We start from the raw sequence: 21,027 nt of genomic DNA on the forward strand, positions 1-21,027 counted from the left end.
CAGTCTCATAGAGGTCAAGAGAGATACATTATTTACTCGGATTCAATTTTCATCAATGGTTCGTGACTGTAGGGGGAGTGGAGAGCTGCAGGGACTAGCACTTCAAAACCACCATATATTGCCTAGTTTACTTCTCTATTGGTTTTTCTACTCGTATACATTTTCTGTTTTATTCTCTCGCTCTCTCTCTCTCTCTCTCTCTCTCTCTCTCTCTCTCTCTGGTTCCCAGCACTCGTCGTTTCTTCTTTTTCAATGTTTTCATTTTTTTATTGTTGGTCTATCTGTTTTCTTTTATTTTATTTTCAATCCCTTTCTTCTTCCTCCCTCTCTTTTTTTTTTCGCTTTAACTGCTTACATTCATCCCCCTCTCTCTATCTCTCTCTCTCTCTCCTTTATTTATTCCTCTTTCTTTTTTCTATCGTTAAACCTTATCAGCCACTTCCTCCTCTTTTATTCACACACTTAAGTTACTGGTCTTCTTCTCCTCTTCCTTTCCTGCCCCACACCATCTGGTCCCGCTATTCTTTCTGATGTCACCTGTAAATCGATGCTCGAGGGACTAAACAAGTCCTTTTTATCAAGTGTCAAAGGGAAGTGTCTCTTAACATGGCGGGGTGGTAGGAGAGAATGGTTCGTAAGACGTCCATATGTCCTTGACCCTCACAACTGTACTCCTCACAGGACCCCGGGGAGGAGTAGCAGTGATCGTTCCTCTATATATCGGTAATGACCAAACTTTTTTACAATAAAAATATTTCTCTGCCGACGGGTGGCCCGTAATAATGTGCCAGCTGAGCCCCATTAAGATATCTCCACGGTCTGGTGGAAAATTTATTGACAGATCAACACACAAACACACATGGGACCTTAAATAAATACACATAAGCATATAAACATGTGTGAGTAAGGGGAAATATTAGATAACTAAAAAAAAAATACATTTGAATACCATTATATACACGTAAGTTCACATTTTATCCTGTTTTACACTACGGAACGAAGTTGAATATGAACTTTAAAAGTGAAGTTTGTTGTTTTTCTAAATATGATTTCCTTCATCCCTGAAATATAAAATGACACATCATCTCCTCCCCCACTTACTCTACAGGCAGGTTCCTTCATACACCTGGAGAGCGATTTAATACGTGAAAATGCTGACTTTTTTTAAGCAAGACATTATAGCAAGTATTGTCGTACTCCAGGCAGAAGGGTTATTAGAAGCAGGGTTGATGAATTATACATTAGAAAGTGTACTACCACTGATTAGCCAGAAGGTGGGACCAGGTGTGTGGCCGCTGTGGCAGGTGAGGTGGCGTGTGTTTCCTGGTGACGTGATGTGTGTAACACGTGATACAATAATAAAGCGCAATAAATACTTACTAACAGCATGTGTACGAGACATATGGCGTTCAATGTCTTTAGAATCTTTATCATCATTCACGCTAACATAAAGGTCACTATATATTATCTTCAGTCTTGTATTTTGTACTGAAAAAAAAAAGTCTCGAAGTATCAATAATCCTTGGCGTCACTAAACAACCGTCAAGGAACAACAACAATAACCAGTAAAAAGTTTCTGAAAATACAGCAACAACACAGACATCCCTATATAGGGACACAACCTCCTGGAGAAGAACAACACCAACCTACCTTCCTCGGCGACAAAAGAACGGACTGCCAGAGATGTTGTGAATCAAAATGAGCTTTGATTTATATCCCCTCGTGGAGCGCTGAGAGTGCGCCCCGTTTTTTATTCTAGCGACCAACACTTTGCTGTAATCTTGACAGCGGTTCCTGCCACTTGGACAATGTTTTTTCTTATACGTCTATAAAGAATAACCACGATTCATGGACTTGGAAATTCTACCGGATTTTCAGAGGCGGGGATGCTGATATGCATTTATACTTGAACGACGTAATTCCAACAACTCTACCAGGCAGGAATTTCATCCGGTTATATCACGATTTCATTTTGTGCAAGACAAGGAGAAGGAGGAAATGTTTTATGCATTTCAGTGAGTCTGAGGAATGCAGAGAGCCAGTTGTTAAGGGTAGCGTGTGTCCCTGAAAGGAGTCTGTCAAAGTCAGGGTGGAAATGGAGAGTGACTACCTCCTGCCTACCCTGTAAAACCTAATCTCTGTCCATGGCTTTCTGTCTTTCCCTTTGTATCTCTATTTCTATGCAACTCTCTCTGTTACTCTCTTCCCTTCTTCCCTCTTTCATCTCAATCCCTTCATTTCTCTTTCTCTTTCTCTCTCCCACGTTTGTTATATCATATCCTCTCTCGTTCTTTATTTTTTCTCTCTCCCTCCCGTTTCTCATTTTATTTTTTTTCTCTTTCTCTCTCATTCTCTTATTCCTCCTCTTTCTCTCTCTCTCACTCACCTCCCGACTGGTATCCCCTCCACACACAGGTCTCAGTGAAATTTACGTATGAGAGGATTCCTTTGGTCAAGTGTACAACCTCAATACAGACTAACCTGAGTGGCGTAAAACACACCTGAGCGTAAATGGGATCCGAAGCTGCTGAGGCGAGTTAGTTAATGTTTAGGGTAAAATACTACAGGGCTACGTTTATTCAAATACACAAACACAAGCATGAAAAAAAAAATCTGGTTTCGAGAGAGACAACGTTTTTGGTAGACTGAAAACGTGTGTAACATCGTCATGGCTCTCAGTTGATGTGTTTGAAGATGATCTGATGTTATGGATATGTAAATGATGAGTAAAAAATTAGAGCTTTTTATATCAAGGTATATATTTTTTTTTTTGTCTCATAATTCTCAGTGGCTTGGTGTCACTGAGAAAGGATGTGAAGAAAGATCATCCACTATTTTTTTTTTCAATGTGGCAAACATCCCTATGTAGTGTACAGTATAACGTCTGGCAGTTAGGAAAGTGTAGAAAACACTTAAATCATAATACAAGATATCTGCCATAATATCCAAACTGGCAAATTTCTTGATGTAGCGATGTAGCGTCTGCCATTCAGGGGAGTGGATAATGACATATAATGATTACATGGATCTTAAACTGTCAGTCACAGAGACCCGTTCCTGAGGTCCATTATCACCCATAATGCCCCGGCCAGGTGGAGGTGACACCCTTCACTGTGAACCTGGCGGGATAATGTATAACCCGCCTCAATATGTATGCTATCATGGACACACACACACACACACACACACACACACACACACACACACACACACACACACACACATACACAACGCTACGAAACTAAATACACAAAATACACAACCACTCAGTATGTAAGAGTGTGTTGATGTTATAGTTTACGATCCAAGTGAATATATTTTACAACAGCTCTGTCATCTCCAGGGACCAGTTCATACCTACAGCAACATTGTCCTTTAAAGAGTGTTTAATGCTCAAGGTACATCATACTTCTCTCTACAATACTTATAACAGATATTTTGGTATTTTTCCTAGCGTAGGGTTTTATAAGTACAGTTTACAGAAATGTGATGGAATGTTTCCTTTTACTCTCTCTCTCTCTCTCTCTCTCTCTCTCTCTCTCTCTCTCTCTCACCGTGAGTGTTTCTTACAGATTATACTTGCGATTAATTACAGGTTAAGAATGCTAATGTTACTCTCCAGTTAGATGAATTAAAAACAGTTTGCATCTTTTGGGATATTGTCTTAACTGCAGGGAAATTAATTACATATCAGTATATCTCAACACTATGTATATTATATAGATCAAAAGACACACAAGACTGAAATTGAAATGTGTACTTCTATTACATAGTCCCTCTGTGTTAGTTACAATTAATACTTTCCATGAAATTAATAAAACTTTGACAAAAATGGTAATATTCTTTTAGCTTAACTTGGATGGAAATTTCATACAGCATCCATTTACTTTACTACTCATTCGTGACGTCATCTGAGGGGCCCTCGTCCATTTAATACTTTTCTAAATAAAATTACTGTACAAGTTACATCACAAAGGTCACAGGTTAAAATATTGGGTCAATAATTCTATTTAACGTAAAGTTATACAGTATCTGGATCTTATAATTACAAAATAAGTGATGTACAGTATAAGCCTCACTTAATACTGTGTTAATTATGATGTGTGAGCCTAACTACCTGTGGTGGCCCCTTGTTGTGTGTCGGGCACCACCACAACCACCACCGTGTTTACCTGCACACAGTGACAACGTTCAGGTGGTGTTTTGTCTGACGCCTCATTTCGCTAAACATATTTGATCAAAAGGTAGTGAATTAGTTAAAATGATTTATTAACATATCTATCTGTACAGCTCCCAGTCATTATAAATCTGTCGAAATAAATTTATAATAGAAGTGTGAAAATTACTATGAAGAATAGAAATTTATTCTAAATGCAAGAAATAAATTAAGAAATAGTCATAAAAATTAAGAAAAAATTCCATACACCATTAACAATTTTTTAACATATATATAAATGATTACGATTATTTAAATAATCATTACAGAAACATAAAATTACCATAGCTGTTATAAAATTGGTGAGGTATATAGAATAACATTGAGAATTCACCTGCCCGGCTACTGAACACGGTGGCTGAGAATGTTAAAGTGGGACGTTGCCCAGCAGGATGATCACAGCGGCCCCAGCATTTGCACTTTTCTTTTGGGGTTTCAAAGCTGGAGAGTGCTATAATTTAGAGGCAAAACTCTGTCAGGGGGACCTTTTTCTAGGTGGGAGTGGGGGCGATATTTATCCAGCGTACGTCAAGTGCTCGCCCTTTGAGCGGTGAAACCAGCATCCGTAAAGGCTTCGGAAATTTGAGGCTTTATTTTCTTTAGAACTTTAAGTGTGTGTGTGTGTGTGTGTATTAATAATTTCGTGGACGTAGAGTCTACCATGTGTGTGTGTGTGTGTGTTTGTGTGTGTGTGTGTGTATTAATAATTTCATGGACGTAGAGTCTACCATGTGTGTGTATGCGTTTGTATCTACGTATGTGTGTGGGTAATTACTCTTTCACCAGGTGACTCATAACACACGGTGAAATTAATATTGTACTAACAATAGCTCAAATTGAAAACAAAAATAATTCGGTACACAACATCACGCCACTTAACGAGAGAACCTGTTATATTTTTTCTCTCGTAATTGCCAAAATCGCTGAGTAAACTACCTGGAGGATCAAGTTGGTCGCTGCCGCACCATCGGTCACGTCCAGCAAGCACAAATATTTGCCTTGCGATCATTCTTTTGCTCGGGGGTCCAAATTTATCGTCCACTCTGCTCTTACACTACACCAGGCTCCTCCTGTTCATCCTCCTTCCTTCCGTGTTGTTTCATTTTTTTTCCTCTGCTTCTACACCTTAGTTTTTTTTTACCCCTATCATTTTGGGAACGCCACTTTTTATATTTTATTTGGCTAACGATAGATGATTTTATTCAGCACAGAAGGGATCCCGTACACAAGGGGGTTAAGCATGTAGACTAAACTAAGTGGGCTTTATACACTAAGTCAGTCACTTCATGCATTAAAGAAAGTTACAGCTGTTTATATAAAATGAAGGTCTAGGCTATTTGTGTGGCCGATAATAATTGAATAATTCTCGAGAAACCTAACCTAACCAAACCAAACCTAACCTCGCCTTAAGTATGACAAAACGTGAACACAATTTCTCGGCCATCAAGAGAGACAAGGCTACTAGATTTATCCATACGAATAACCTCGATGTATAATGTATTAACACATCTTAACAACTTAGGCATGTTAGTGCGTATTCTACGGTAACACACACACACACACACACACACACACACACACACACACACACACACACACAACATCAACAATTACTGCTCACTACAAAGTCACGATCTTTTTCTCATATGTTTCTCTATCCTGACGTAATAGTTTGTTTGGAGGGGTAGAGTCGATCATCAAAGTAGTTTTCGTAACATGATTAAATTTCTTCTCCGTGTCCATCCACTGTTAGGTCAACTATATACTCTTATAAAAGTCATCGGCCAGTACAGTACAGTGACGTTCTTATTTTCTTCTTTAGATTATAGTTTCCCCCCTTAAGTTGTTGCTGCATATTGAGACATACAACAAGATACTTAGTGAAGGCATTATGAACACTTTGTATCAGGATGTTCAACTTAGATTTCAAAAGGAGATTCATTTGATAATAACCAATTGGCAAGGGACCAGTCTACCTTCCTCACAATGCTAGCAATAACACGACCACTTATGGGCATAGATTTGTCATTCTCTCTCTCAGCTGCTGATCGAAGGTACTAGAGAGAGAGTGAGAGAGAAACAGAGATGAGGGAGCGGGAGGGAGACAGATATAAGAGAGAGGAACAGAGTAGTAAAGAAGAGGGAGAGGCAGAAAGATAAAGGTCGTGGAGAGACAGAAATAAGGAAGAGGAAGAGAGACAGAAGGTAGGAAGAAAGAGATAGACAGAGATAAGGGAGATGGAGAGAGTTGTAAAAGAGAGGAAAAGGCAGAGAGATAAAGGGGGGGGGCAGTGAGATACAGGAAAGTGAGAAATTGATATAGATGAAAGGGGAGAGTGTGTGTGTGTGTGACGCGGTGAAAACAATGATGTTGGCGGAAGCAGCCACTTAGGGTGAGTGATGACAGGACTAGTGAGAGGGAAACAAAGTGAGAGAGAGCGAGAGATGGGTATACAGTAGTTCCAAAACCCTTTCCTGAAATATTGTATGTTCCTATCTGCCTAAATCCATCTCTTGACTCTCTCTCTCTCTCTCTCTCTCTCTCTCTCTCTCTTTATTCTATAGTCTGCCGTTCAGTCGTATTTTTCTCTCTGTTGCTCCCACTATCCTCGCTCACATCAGTATTTTCTTTTGTTCTATCGTTATCGAAACTTGTTAAAAAATCCAATTTTTTATTATGTTTCCACCTCACGTATCTCTATGTTCTTTTATCAGTCATTTGTTATATTAGTTTCTACGTATATCACAATTTATCTAGTATTTTACATTTCTTTTTTATTCACGTTTCAATTTATATTTTGTGCATATTTCTATTTTCCAACCTGTTGTATGGAATAATAAAAGTGACAGGATTTGGCTCATAGGATCACATGAAAAATAGACACCCAGTTAATGTTATCGTAACCTAACCTAATCTAACTTACCCTACCCTACCCTAACCCCCGCCACTTAGCGCTAAGGTGTTTAATCTTCAGGTGAAACACGCTGTGAAGTTTAATCTTCATGTGATCCGTTTCTTTAAATCAGCCAGTTTTTGTCGCCGTCTTATAAAGATTTGCTGTATATGTATTGTTATTTGTTTATAGTAAAAAAACATTACAAAACATTGAGACAAACTCCTGTCATTATAAATCTCAGGAAGAAAACTCACTCTAAGCCACCAACCAGACAGCAGCTGATTCCCACTACTGCTTGTTGAGTAAGACAAGTTTTGCTACGACTCCTCCACTCACACAACAGTGTCTTGAGGGAGTCACTGTTGACGGCCAAATATTACAACGTTTAAAAGTCAATGTCATCAAGTTATACCTAAGAAACTAAGGGATTTCTTATTTTAAGCAGCGTTTACTGTTTACACATTTTTCATGAGTAAACATTTTAGGTTCGCTTGTTTGAGTAGGCAAGTTATCGCAAGTAGCTCGAGTTTTTCATTAAAAAAAAATTATTCCTCCTGTAACCAAAAAGAACTACTTTTAGTGCAGAAAACAAAATCTAGCAAAAGTATTCGTGGACGTGGCAGAATACTTTACAGTTCAGTAGATGTAGAACAGAACTTGCAAGACAAACATAAGACTTAACACTATTTCTTGTGGAGTGTCTCTGGATCGAGGCACTTAAGAACACCTGATATATCCTGGATACCTAACCTGTATATAAGATGAAACCGGACGTGAAAAATAAAACTTTAAAACAAGCTGATACTCTATAGCGATATATTGTATATACTTCAGGCGGAGGGGAACCATATTTCAGTATCTGTATTACGTCTCTTATTCTCTAACCACTCACTAGTCGTTGATGTTGACGTTATAATGTTATTACTGGGCTTCAACAACTAAGGCCTTTCAGTGGGTAATAAGGTTAGGCATTACACTAGTCCATAAAAAAATGAATAATTATGAAAGATAGAACTCTCTGTTTCACTACTCAGAGAATTAACAAGTATATGCCACCCTTGTCCCCTGGTCCTAGATCAACTAATTATCCAACTACCGGCCAATCAAATGCGCATTCTGCTCCTCATTAAGGCTCCCACACTGTCTTTCTCCCTTTGCCAAACTCCTCCCTCTATCCTATGTCTACATCCAGCAGCAGCAGTGTCGGAGAGAAGGGGAGAAAGGCTGAAACCGCTGAGTGGACAAACAGTATGAGTAGTTTTGTCTCCTTTGTGGTGGTGAGATAAAGGTTAGAACCAAGAGTGATGATGGTGAGTGCAGGGGAAGACGCACACACACATTGTATCCTGTAAACACTATATATAGCTTTGAGTAATGACAGTTTCTTTCTCGGCCTGTAATGGTAAGGAGAGTAAAAAGAAGAATATCATGGGAGAAATTGAAAAAAAAAAAAAACGTAAAGGGAGAGGGGAAGAGAGTTGTGTTCATAACCTGTTCAAATTTCGGTATCAATAACAGGAAAAAAATATAGAAATCTAAACTATAGTCTTCACTTGTAGAGTAAAGTGATCTAAATGTCGTGTATCCTTTTATTCAAGCTTTACAAGGGTTACAAGCCAACAATAATCGATAACAATTATTATCTTTTATCCTACTGTTCCTTTATTTCGGATTTAATTCTACACAACGAGACATTTTCACAATCCCTTTTATTATTTGCTGAACAGATTTATAAAGTTACTCGGTTGTGTTGATATTGCACAAGTCATCAGGCAACAAGCGATGAAGGAGACATATTGGAAACAGCTTGTATATTCTCTTGTGTTTCTAGGTCCTTCAGCCTTCCCTAATCACATCTAGCCTGAACCTTCTTGTGTGTCGTAACATATATGCATTTCAGGGGTCTTAAATGGTCTTTGTCCTTTGAAATGATGGTGCTTATGATATTTAATGTAAATGTAAAATGTCTTATGTAAAATTAACCTCGTATGAGAATATCTGAGAAGCCAGCTGTGGTGTTGTGTGTGTGTGTGTGTGTGTTGTGTGTGTGTGTGTGTGTGTGTGTGTGTGTGTCTTTACCTCCAACAACTGACTACAAAGTAAACCAGATGTGTCATGTATAACCAATAATCTTTAAGAAGAGTATTTAATATGTAAAGCGTCTCTCATCTCTGATCAGGCCACTCCCTACCACAGTTCATTCTGCCTTGTATAGCGGACCTTTGATGAATTTACCATCGCCATTCCAATTATCTCCGGTAGTGTGTGACGCTATTAACGGCACTCATACAGCAGTGTACTTCATCCGCCTTGATGGCACTCATCTTGGTTTTACTTTCTTGACTTCACCCCTTCTTAATGTTACATCTGATCAACTTTATTCTTGAGAATGTTAAACAAATATAACTGTGAATTAAGAACATTTCAGAGAGCATTACCAGAAATTTAAATTTCATGATCGACTCGTTAAATGCAAGCACAGAATGGCAGAGTAATTATTATTGTATGTTAATTAAATGAGTACCGGTGTTGACATTCACTCAGAGAACAATTTTCACTACAACAAAAGTAGAGAGACCAGCAGGAGGAGATGAAGCCCTGCTGCTGCTCTGACGGCTGTCATCAACTTCTCCCCCGCCGTGGCGCTTATCGCACGTACCCATCTAGACTCCCATTCCTAAAGTCCACGCTGGACCACGTCCGGAAATTGATCTGTAGCAGAAGTTTCAAGGCGGAAATAGAAATCTCAGTGTTGAGTTTGACGTTCAACTCTACTGAATTGAATTGTCGGAACACCTTGTAAAAGTACAGATAAAATGGCGTATGTGTGGATAGTCTATACTGAACATTTGCATCTTTACTGTAAGTGGACACAAGGGACAGCCTCAGTGAGTTAGCCAGTGCTTAAGTCGGGGCCAACTTCTCAAGGCCATTCTCTCTTATATTTGCAGTCGTGTCACGTCTCACGGATAGTGTCCTTGATGTACTCAACCAGCAAGCAGTTTTATAAGTGTTTTGTGGCCAAACAGAACACACACACACACACACACACACACACACAGAAAGGCGTAGGCACAGACCCCCTACAGTGATACACAACTGAAAACAAACAGAAGCATAAACACATACATTTCATACACACACACATACACACAAACAAACTACAACATAAACATACTGTACACCATAAACTCACAAGCAAGTAGAAGCACCGACATATTTATTTCTAGACACAACAAACAAGAACCTGACACTGAGGTTAAGCCTTGGGTGGGATTTGGTTCGCATCTCCTGTTCTTACTGTACTGTATAATTGTGTTGATTCTTTTCATATTCTCCTTCGTGTTTATGATTCATTATCGTCGTTTGTTTAATTATGCACATTATATACAGCCATTAATAACCGATATAATGACCAAATCTCTAAAACATTTAATTTGTGTTAGATTTATATCGTTTAAAATTCAGATACAGCTGGTAATTATTTTAGTCATGTGTTTACGAGATTAGTTGCTGTGTATGTATGTGTATGTGTGTGTTAGTATGTGTATGTGTGTGTTAGTATGTGTATGTGTGTGTATATATACGTCTATGCTTCCTTATGTATGTCTGTGTATGTAATGTAATGTTAGTTTTGGTATGTGTTTATTCAATATATATGTCGATGATTTTTTTTTTTTTTTGTGTACGTTATGTGTGTATTTTTTTTCGCATAATTACACATGAGTGGGTATAAGGAACTGAGATCACACACGGGAAGGTTCACCCCCCTGAAGACCTGCTAATAGAAATGAGACACAGGGGATTTAATTTTGTTTAGAAAGAGAAGGTGCAGGACTATAATTAATAGCCTGGATAATGGTTGTACGTCTGTTTTGTAAGCTCTGATAAATTGAGAGTAGTTTTTGGTTCATTGGCTGCTCCTGATTGCATTTTTTTTTTACAGCGTTTCCAATACATTTATCGGGAGGAACCAATTTTATACTGGTTCACTGGGCCTGTCGACCACCCTGGACTCTCACGCACAACGATCTTAACGACAGCCCTTTAATGCATGAATATATATTTTTTTTTTACACCACCACTACCTTGGGCTTTATCATGTATACCTGTGGGTGACGGACCTCCTACAAGACAAAAGAAACAAGAGAGATAAAAGAGACGTGCCCATTGATTCTATTGGGCACTAGGGCACTAGTCTTGATAGGCCCTAATCCAAATGGTTTAAACCTACCGTGGCCTAAACATTATGAATGCGGCCCTCTGAGGTTTAAGCTCGTCTGAACTAGAACCTAATTGTAGTGTTTAAGGTAGGATGAGACCTATTAGGAGTGGTAGGTTTTAGATACTGTATAGGTACTATTTAATCGATCACCTTAAGATTATTTCCATCAGAAGTAAGGCCGCCATTGTAGCGTGAAGTAAACAGAACGGACAGACTGTAAAATTATACCGCCAGCTGTCGCGGCGGGTCCTCCATGAAACCGCGGGAGGGTGGGGGGTGTTGTTTACATGTTAATGGTACTTCACATGCGGGACCCAATTTCTCTCCATAAGATTATTCGGTACCAAAATGGTCTCGTGAACTACTATGTAAAATTTGATATATTTGAGCATTTTTTTTCTCTCAGAAATGGTGGTAGATTTGGTGAGGATTATTTTAGGATGTCAAGTGAACCTGCTAAAAGGAATGTTATTATTATATATTATTTCTCGTTTTTTTTGTATTATCCGAATGACGTGAACATTTACGTCCTTGTTCATCCATCACACCCCTTCAGTCAGAGATCTTTCTTTAATTAAATCATGTGTAATAACTACCGCTAAGTTGAAGAATTTTAGGAAATTGTAGGAAAATTTTTATTTATTTGTTGGTTAATGTCTCTTTGTGTAGGAATTATAATATATATAATCTATGTCATCCTCCAAATAATATCTCGTAATTATTCTCACAAGATTAAATATTCCATACGCATCAATTCCTAATCTTATCTCTTTTTCTTTCAGAGGGAGAATGACCAACAGTGAGGTGAACTGGTACTGACACAACACTAACGGCGTGAGGACATTAATGACATTATCATGCAGCGGCTGTGATACTTTATGATATAATGTTAACTGAAGCCGACATAGATAAAACGAGAAAAAAGTTAAGAATTTACGATACAACATCACCAACAGACGAAAAAAATTATCTTGAGTATCGCAAGTTTAATTAAATCAGCTTAATTCAAAGTGGTTATATTATCTTATCTTAATATTAATAAGTAGTACCTTCAAGGGGCTGATTAATATGGATAGACTCTCCTTGATAGTTTAACAGTTTTCACATGACCTTCACGTTTAGAATTTTTTTTTACATATTTCCAATAAATCCGAATCCAGGACACAACTCCAAAGCAAATAATGACGAAAGAACGACTCGTATGTTTTATTCATGCGTATGTAAAAACCCTTTGTTCAGCCGTATTTAATATGAGGTGAAGGCATGGTGTCCCCAGCTACGATAAACATTAAATCTTTTAAAATTTTAGAAATACAAGGAAGAAATAGTGAAAATGGTGAAATTAGTGATGGTATATAGACTTCCGGAAAAATCTATGAAGTGGTGATAAACTTACTTCCCTCTGCGACCAGTTCTAATATGTTGAATGTAAAATGGATTATGAAAACTTATTATTTTCCTCTTACTATTGCAAATCAGATAATAAATATATAAGTCCTCTACTGGTAAAAATAAAGTGGATTTTTAACACAAAAGTTTAGAGATGAACTAATATCAACAAATATAAAGAAGGATCAAGAACATAAGACTAACATATTCACAAAACGTCTGTGAATATTCTTCTAACATTCATCAAGCTTCAACGTTGTTAAACTTCCCCCAACCTTTAACCTTCCCCTTGTCACTTGTTCAAAACTAGTGTCTACCTGTGAATTACTGTTTAGTATACATTCATTACCTGTTTGTGAATTGACGCCGTTACTCTTTAATAAACACGAGAAATTTAATTGATAAATCTTAGATATGACGTAGACACAGTTTTCAGCCCCATTCACGCCTGTTTTACCTCTCCCTCATTTCTAAGTACCTTCACTTTGTTGCCAGTCCTATAGTAGTAAGTTCTCTTTGGCCAGCCCTTACTGCAGCCCTTCCTGACCCTCAAACAACCTCGTCATGGAGCAGGTGGAGGCAGCAGGGGGCCCTGATGCCGCAGTAACACTGACCTTCATCACCGCCCTGGTTAATGCTACCATTGACCCAAGTACCTACAGTGACTACATCGAGGACTACAGCTACTCCTACAACGACACTGAAAACGCGACACAGCCAGATCTCGCCGCCAATGTGAGTGACTCCTGCTTGTTGTGTCTTGTTACCTATGCGGGATGACAAGAGCCTGTGTGTGCTGTATTGATGATATTAGTAGGCATACCCTTGCCCCCCCTTGATATAATTATACATACACTAAGAAATAAACACACTCAGTAACACACTCAAAGCGTAACCAAATACTCTCGAGTAAATTTATACATAAACGATTCACATATCACAAAAAATATAACTGTCAGGCACGTAACACGATATTAAACTTTATAAGGTACAAGAGGGTTAATTAAATCGTATTCCTCAACGGGTTAAACCATTGTTCTACGTGTGTTAAGTATTCAGGAGGAGTTCTGTTGTTAGGTCAGCCGCAATTATACGTGGGAGGGAGATATATTATACAACAACAACAAAAACACCTCTAAGATATATAAAGTGGATGATATTTCTTGTGTCAGGAGTGTAATCTTTTCCAGGCCGGGTAGTCCTGCCTTGACTCAACAATTGTCTCTGGGCGCTCGGGGGGTAGAGGGTGGGGCTGATGTATTGTCCTGGAGGGTGGGGCTGATTTACTGTCCTGGAGGGTGGGGCTGATATGCTGTCCTGGAAGGTGGGGCTGATGTACCATTCTACTAGGGAGATTGATGTAGTGTCCCCGAGGAGGGGGCTGATGTACTGTCCTGGAGGGATGGGGCTGATGTACTATCCTGGAGGAGGGGGGCTGATGTACTATCCTGGTAACGAGGTCTTCGATGTCGTAGATAGACAGGAGGCAAAATAAAAGGTTAGTATTGGTAGAAAATCCCAGCCAGTGAGGTTAAATGGCAAATTAAGACAAACGGTGGCTCTCTGTTGTTATTCCAAAGGTTGCCCACAGCCAGCAACACAGATCTATGTCCGGGAGGTAATGCCAGACAATGCACCAATAAACTCCTAATTGAGTCCCAGCCTTCAGCAAACTGTTAAGGGGCCAGCTGAACACTACACATTATTCATCTTAATTAATGTTTTGGATGACTGATATCAAGTGACTTAATATTAATCGCATAAATTAAACTCCTCTAGCTTATTACTTCAAATTTTTTTAGATAATTTTTATTGCAGTGAATATATTAAAGTTCTAGATATCACAATGCTGTATTAAAAAAAATGCCCAGTGTAACGAAAATACCCCTCCTCCCCCCTCCTACACCAGACAAAAAGACAAAAACACTCAACATGTAAATGATATACGAATGAACGAGGACCTGACATAATATTTTGGCTCGCGTCAGTGTTTTAATCTATCGTGACGTGGACATTAGTCATACAAAAGAATCATTTTATCTAGATATGGTCACGTGATGTCGTCCCAGTATTGACATCAACTTTATCATCTTTTTCTTTTTTACGTTATCATAACTCTCTCCCGTCTTTCTCCAGTATTTATGATGAAATTTGTAGTCAGAGAGAGAGAGAGAGAGAGAGAGAGAGACATTCATTTAGTCTGGCGTCATTGAGTTAAGAAAATTGACGCTTACCTTTAAGAATAATGAAAAGAAAAAAACAAACATATTTACACATCTGAACTCCTTTCTGTCATTCATTTTTTGTTTATTCTTCAAATGTGTTTATCCAATTACAACACTTATTTTACATTTTTTATATTATTAGTGAGGTATTGAATGGTAGTAGTCAGGATCCAGGTTATATTAAAGAGAGTAGAGGGGACAGAGGGAGGAGATGGATGAGAGGACATGTGGATGGTGTGGGGAGGGGGGTGAAGGTGGATAGCTGAGTGGTGGTGGTAGTGGTTTTGGCAATAATGGTCAGACGTGCGGCGTCGCTGGGCACTGGTGAACCAACCTTCACACACACACACATATATATATACACACACACACACACACACCACTTTCTGACTATATGTATAGCAGTCGATGTTGTGGGGTGATTTAGGGTGTCTGTTAGTCCACTCTCTCTCTCTCTCTCTCTCTCTCTCCCTCTGTCTCTCTCTCTCTCTCTCTCTCTCTCTCTCTCTCTCTCTCTCTCTCTCTCTCTCTCTCTCTCTTTCTTTCTCTCCCTCTCTCCTCAATTTCTCTTCATCTCTCATTTTCTCTTTCCATTCCCCTTCCCGGATCATTTAATATTTCACGGCTCCTGAGCAAACACTGACACACGCTACTGTAGCTCAACAACAACACGGAAGTACCTGGAAAGACTGCCAGTTCAGGAGATGCCAACCCTTCCTCACACATACGGATGACACCTCGATTAATAATTGATCACCTTAATAATTATTAGTATCAACACCATAAAAACCCTCATGTAAATATAGAATAAAAAAAAACACCTCTAATACTTTGGAAGTAAATTCAACAAGTAGAAGCTATTATCACTCCGCGGATCTTAACACGTTCCGTAATGATAGCGGTCTGGAGCACATTCTAAATCGACCTTAGCACGAACCTCACGTGAAAGGGGGGATCAACTACTGTGTGAATATCCGGAAACAACAGTCCTTTTTTTTCTTTGTTCCTTATTGATTGATATTACTCTTATATATACAATATTTATATCATATATCAATCGTTAGAGTGTACTGTATTTATTATATATATATATAAATATATATATATATATATATATATATATATATATATATATATATATATATATATATATATATATATATATATATATATATATATATATAAATGTATTTATAACTATTTTCAAGAGGTCCCTTCTGGGGTTACAAGGTGGAGGACTCACGGGTCAGAATCCTGGCTGACTCGACTGGATCAAACGATGTTCCTCTATGACTTTTCCCTTTAAAGTCGTGGAATTATCTTGCTTCAGCCAGCTCGAGGGAGGATTATTGATCGCTTATGAAGAATTGAGAGTTAAATTGAGGAGAGTTTCTTTGATGGTGAGAGCGGTGAAGAGGGTGGGAAGGAGAGAGGCTGGCACAGAGGCTCTACCAATACTGACACGAAAGGGCAAGACGGAGGAGGAGCCGTGTGGGTGTGGCGTTACTAGCTGGGTGTAATAGGTAATTTACTATCATTTATTCAACTATAGTTTCACCACTTACCAGCTTACTATACGTTCGGGCGGTTGGTCTGTTCTGTCACTTTGTTATGAACTTTTTTCCAATGTTAGTAAATGAGGAAAACTTTTAGCTGTTTTAGGTGATACAGGATATGTTAACAAATGTAGTTTAGTGTATTTGATGCTTGCACAAATACATACACACTCACACAAGGTCATACATAAGAGCAAGCACTCATATAAACAGAGCAATAGTCACACACACACACACACACACACACAAAATAAACCTTCCTTTGACTTTATGAAACGTTCCAATCACCGTTGAGGAATATTATTAAAACAATTTATTAAAAAAAAACAAACATCAAGCAGTACTGATGAAAAGGTATTTATCCATCATTAAAACTTCACATAAGTCCTCCAATCCCTCAGCTTTAGTAAACAAACGAACATCATCAACAGAGAGCAGCAGCTGGGATTAGTATACTGAGGAGTTGTAGTTCAGTCTTTGGTTAAATTCGCTGCCTCTGATTTCCAATAAGACAGAGAAGAGCTTTTTTAACATTAGAGAAAACGAAGCAGATAGATAGATAGATGGATAGATAGATAGATAGATAGATAGATAGATATATAGATAGATAGATAGATAGATAAATTATCACATAGACAGTGCAGGTATACAAACAATGTACAAAGACAGTGCAGGTATACCGTACAAACAATGACAAAGAGAAGTAGCATCAACCATGGATAACCCAACAAACCCCACAAGAGCTGTTGGCTGTCTGATCCTCTTGCGCATCTATCCGTGTAAAGTGGTCAGGAGATATATTATGTCCTCTGTATTATCGGATTTAGCGAGGATGTTTTTGGGGACTCTGCCTGTGTGTTTTTCACCCCACCCGTGAGAGCTGTAGCAATCCAAAACACAGAATTAATCCCAGGCAGTTAGACTAATGCATATACACTTGTTTGGTTGTGACTGTGGACGCCGAGACCAGAGACTATGACAATAAATGCTCTGTGGAATATAACCGAACTTTTAGTGAAGAGCCTGAAGTATGTAACCCATTTATGGCTTGGGGAATTAAACCAGTATTTCTATATTGGGGTGAATCTTGCTGACCGTATATATACACGTGCAAATATATGTAACTACACGTACAGTACATATTCACATACACGTAGACATAAAATAACATCACTTCCCCCCCTACTCCCACAACACACAGGGACATGAGCACCACAAATAATTATATAAAAAGGATTAATGTCTCCCACGTAAGATCGGCTCCTTCATGTCCAATCTTTCATCCAACTTAGCCGTCCAGACCAGGTACCTGCCTCGCGAGAGTAAATATTAGGATACACAACACCTCACTGGGAGACAAACGATCAATTGTTTTAAGACACTTGCCGAATCACAACAAAGTTTACCTTCTTTCAACAGACTTACGTAAAATAGGTCAGCTAGGATGATATCTGTCTGTGTTGCTCTTGATGCCCGACACTTCGCCATATGTGACACCGTAGAATGTGGGAGTTGTTAAGTCTTTAGTATAATATCCTTCACCACTATTTCTCAAGGGCAACAAAAATATTAGTACGTGCAGTGTTTCCTTGCGCTGTTCAGAACTCCGGTAAGAAATTATGGCAGAGGTATTATTGTGCAGAATTTAGTGAGTGATGTTAAGAGTTCCTAAGACCTCTGAAATATACACCAGTTTCCTGGAGCTCAAGATGGCTAGTTGAATGGGTCCCAATCTTAAGATACAATAATACTAATGGTTATGTTAGGCTAGGGTGTACTAGGCAACACCCATTTGATCTACAAGTGCTGAGAGAGATCGATAGAGAGGAGCACTCATAGCACTGCATAGCTTATATAAGTCAGAATATATTGTTTCTAATAATATAATTCTTGTTGATACAGTGCCCTTGACATTTTATAGAATCCCTTAAGTCTGCCCGATTAAACCGAGGCTTTGGTCTGGCTATCGCTTTCTTTTTAAGTTGACAATGTCTAAGACTAAGAGCTTATTTATTCACCTACTTTCTTTTTTAACACTGACTTGTAACCAAAGTACTAAGCTAGTTACTGTGAGTTTCAGGCACTTTCAACGACATATTGTTGGTGTTTTTTTTATGGTGTAAATGAGTCAGTGAAAGGCATCCTCATTCGTCAGGTTACTGAGTAAAAAACAACTAATTTTCGTGAATTCAGATTCGGGAATACTAAGAGATTTTCCCTTGGGTTGTTCCAGCATGAGGCTGTCGGTGGCGGGGTATGGGTCGAAGCTTTCAGGCCTCATGATAACCTAGAGTTAGGAAAGCCCTAAAGCAGCCCTTAAACCAGCTTTACGCGGAACTCACAAACTGCATTTAGTAAATAGGCAGCCCGCGTGCATTATGCAGAAAGCTTTTGGGTCTATGTGCGTCGTGCAGCTGGCTGTCAGGACCCAAGATACAGATGATCGACTCTGAGCACAGCCTTGGGTGCTCTTGTGGGAATGATGCCACTAATTGATATTTTCTTCGTGGATAATATTTACTGTTAATAAAAAACGAGTTTGATTTCTACAACACTGAATTGTATGGATGATAACTAATCAACAGTCTCAAGCGTAGTACTGGGGCTTTATGGAAACGATGCCATAAACTGATGCTGAGAATATTAAATTTCATGCACTACAGTGACTACACGTACTTTTAAATATCGCCATGATTGTTTTTCTAACGCAATACTTTATTCTCAATAACTGACAGCAAACTTGGGCACATTGTTGTGATCTGACGGACACATGATGATATTTTGTTTATACCAGAGAGTTTCTGTTACAAAGACAACAGTAATTTATTCTTCATGATTATTTTATGTATGAAGAATCAGGAATGTTGCATCATCACAGTTTAATGATACAACGAAATGTATACTCTTTTCTGATTTACCTCAATGAAGCCTCAAGTTTGAATGCATTCTTGGTGCACTAGTCAAGTAAGCGTGTAGCGTAGCACGAGTCTCTTCCTTGGTTATAAGATTACAGTGATACCAGAGTCTGCAGTTTGGCGTGGTAGTAATCACTGGCAGTCAATGTTCGAGAACCGGAGAGAGACTTTGGATTACCTCTACCAACTAATCGTACCAATGGTGAGTGATCTGTGAGGTAGTTCTCCATCGTCTGAATAGTTTATTAGTTGAAATGAAGTATAACAATGTGTCTTTTATAAGAAAAACACATCTCGCATTTTTTTTCTTTTTTTGCTGATCTGTTGCTCCTTCTTGTGAGCGAACACTAGGAGGGTGACAAGCTCTGCATCACGCTTAACTCTATACAGAATATCCTCCCCTCCCAACAACTTTGAGATTCAATGTTCAATGTAGTCACTAACGGGAGAAAGGCGGACTGCGTATCGTGGTCCTAATTGTTCTGGAGCGAGAGAGGCCCTTAGTTTCAACGCTTTAATCACTAACAAAGCCAGGATACTGAAATCAAATGGATCTCAGTTTCGGAGGATTAATCTGTACTGCCTTACATCAAGACTTCCTTACTGGATATGTCCCGAGGGATCTTAGCGATAGTCCATTGTAAACCTGCCGGATGATCACGGATTTATTATAGTCATGATCAACTTCCTCAACAGATCAGAAACATCAAAATTTTAGAAAAAGAAAGACCATAAACACATAAGGATTAGAGTATTCGCTGTATATATGAGAATAACGACATTAGAGCGAGAAGAATTTCTCAGTGCCACTCACAAGTTTTATATTCATTTGTTAAATGTCTTCATGAAGTGATCCGGCTCACTGTGCAAATCCTAAAGGATGACCTTAGGGAAGAAGACCAAAGGCATGACTACAAAGGTCCTCCGCACGTCAGATAGAAAATAATTTACATATTTATTGACAACAGAGAAGACGTCACTTGGTCAGTTCCTTTACTAAGAGGTCAGAGGTTAGAGTAACGAGAAGTTTTAATAATAAAAAAAAGGTGTTGCAATTCGCTATGATAGATAATTTTCTTACACAGGAGTAAAATTATCTCACACCATTTCATATTGACCATTTTTAATCTTCATATCTCAGAGAAAGTTATTCCTGATATGAACTTTCCCTACAAAAAAAAAATATACATACATATATATATATATATATATATATATATATATATATATATATATATATATATATATATATATATATATATATTGGATCGTGACTTTTCATCTCTTGGTAGGATCTTCTTTCTTCCCCGTTGACAAGTGCGATGAAGGAAATTATTGCAGTATTGGTTATATTAATCATTCAATAACTTAACTTACCTCTGTTGTTATTCTCTTGATATGCTAATTGCGTAACGATTATTAAAGGTTAGGGTGATGCCTTCTGTGAAATTATTAAACCAAGGCACTTTTTTTTTTGCAAAGGAAGGTTTTAAACTCGCCTTTCTCATCTAACTCCTGGTTACACCTTTCCCCCGAGGCGATAGGGACGCTCGCTGCCTTTAATGATGAACATACAGAGGAATTTATCATTTCTCTGACTCGGG

General features: G+C 38.4%; 1 protein-coding gene across 1 annotated transcript in view; it reads left to right on the plus strand.

Annotated features, from left to right (window-relative positions):
* LOC121878437 (G-protein coupled receptor dmsr-1-like) overlaps positions 1-21,027 on the plus strand; it is an 86,803-nt gene that overhangs the window by 62,039 nt on the left and 3,737 nt on the right. The window contains exon 3 of the mRNA XM_042384668.1: positions 12,121-13,462. Within this exon, the coding sequence (XP_042240602.1) occupies positions 13,292-13,462 (171 nt within the window). The 5' untranslated portion in view covers positions 12,121-13,291. The remainder of the gene's footprint in view (positions 1-12,120; positions 13,463-21,027) is intronic.

This window comes from Homarus americanus, unplaced genomic scaffold, assembly GCF_018991925.1.
Source record: "Homarus americanus isolate GMGI-L3 unplaced genomic scaffold, GMGI_Hamer_2.0 scaffold41027, whole genome shotgun sequence".
In the NCBI taxonomy this organism is placed as follows: Eukaryota; Metazoa; Arthropoda; class Malacostraca; order Decapoda; family Nephropidae; genus Homarus; species Homarus americanus.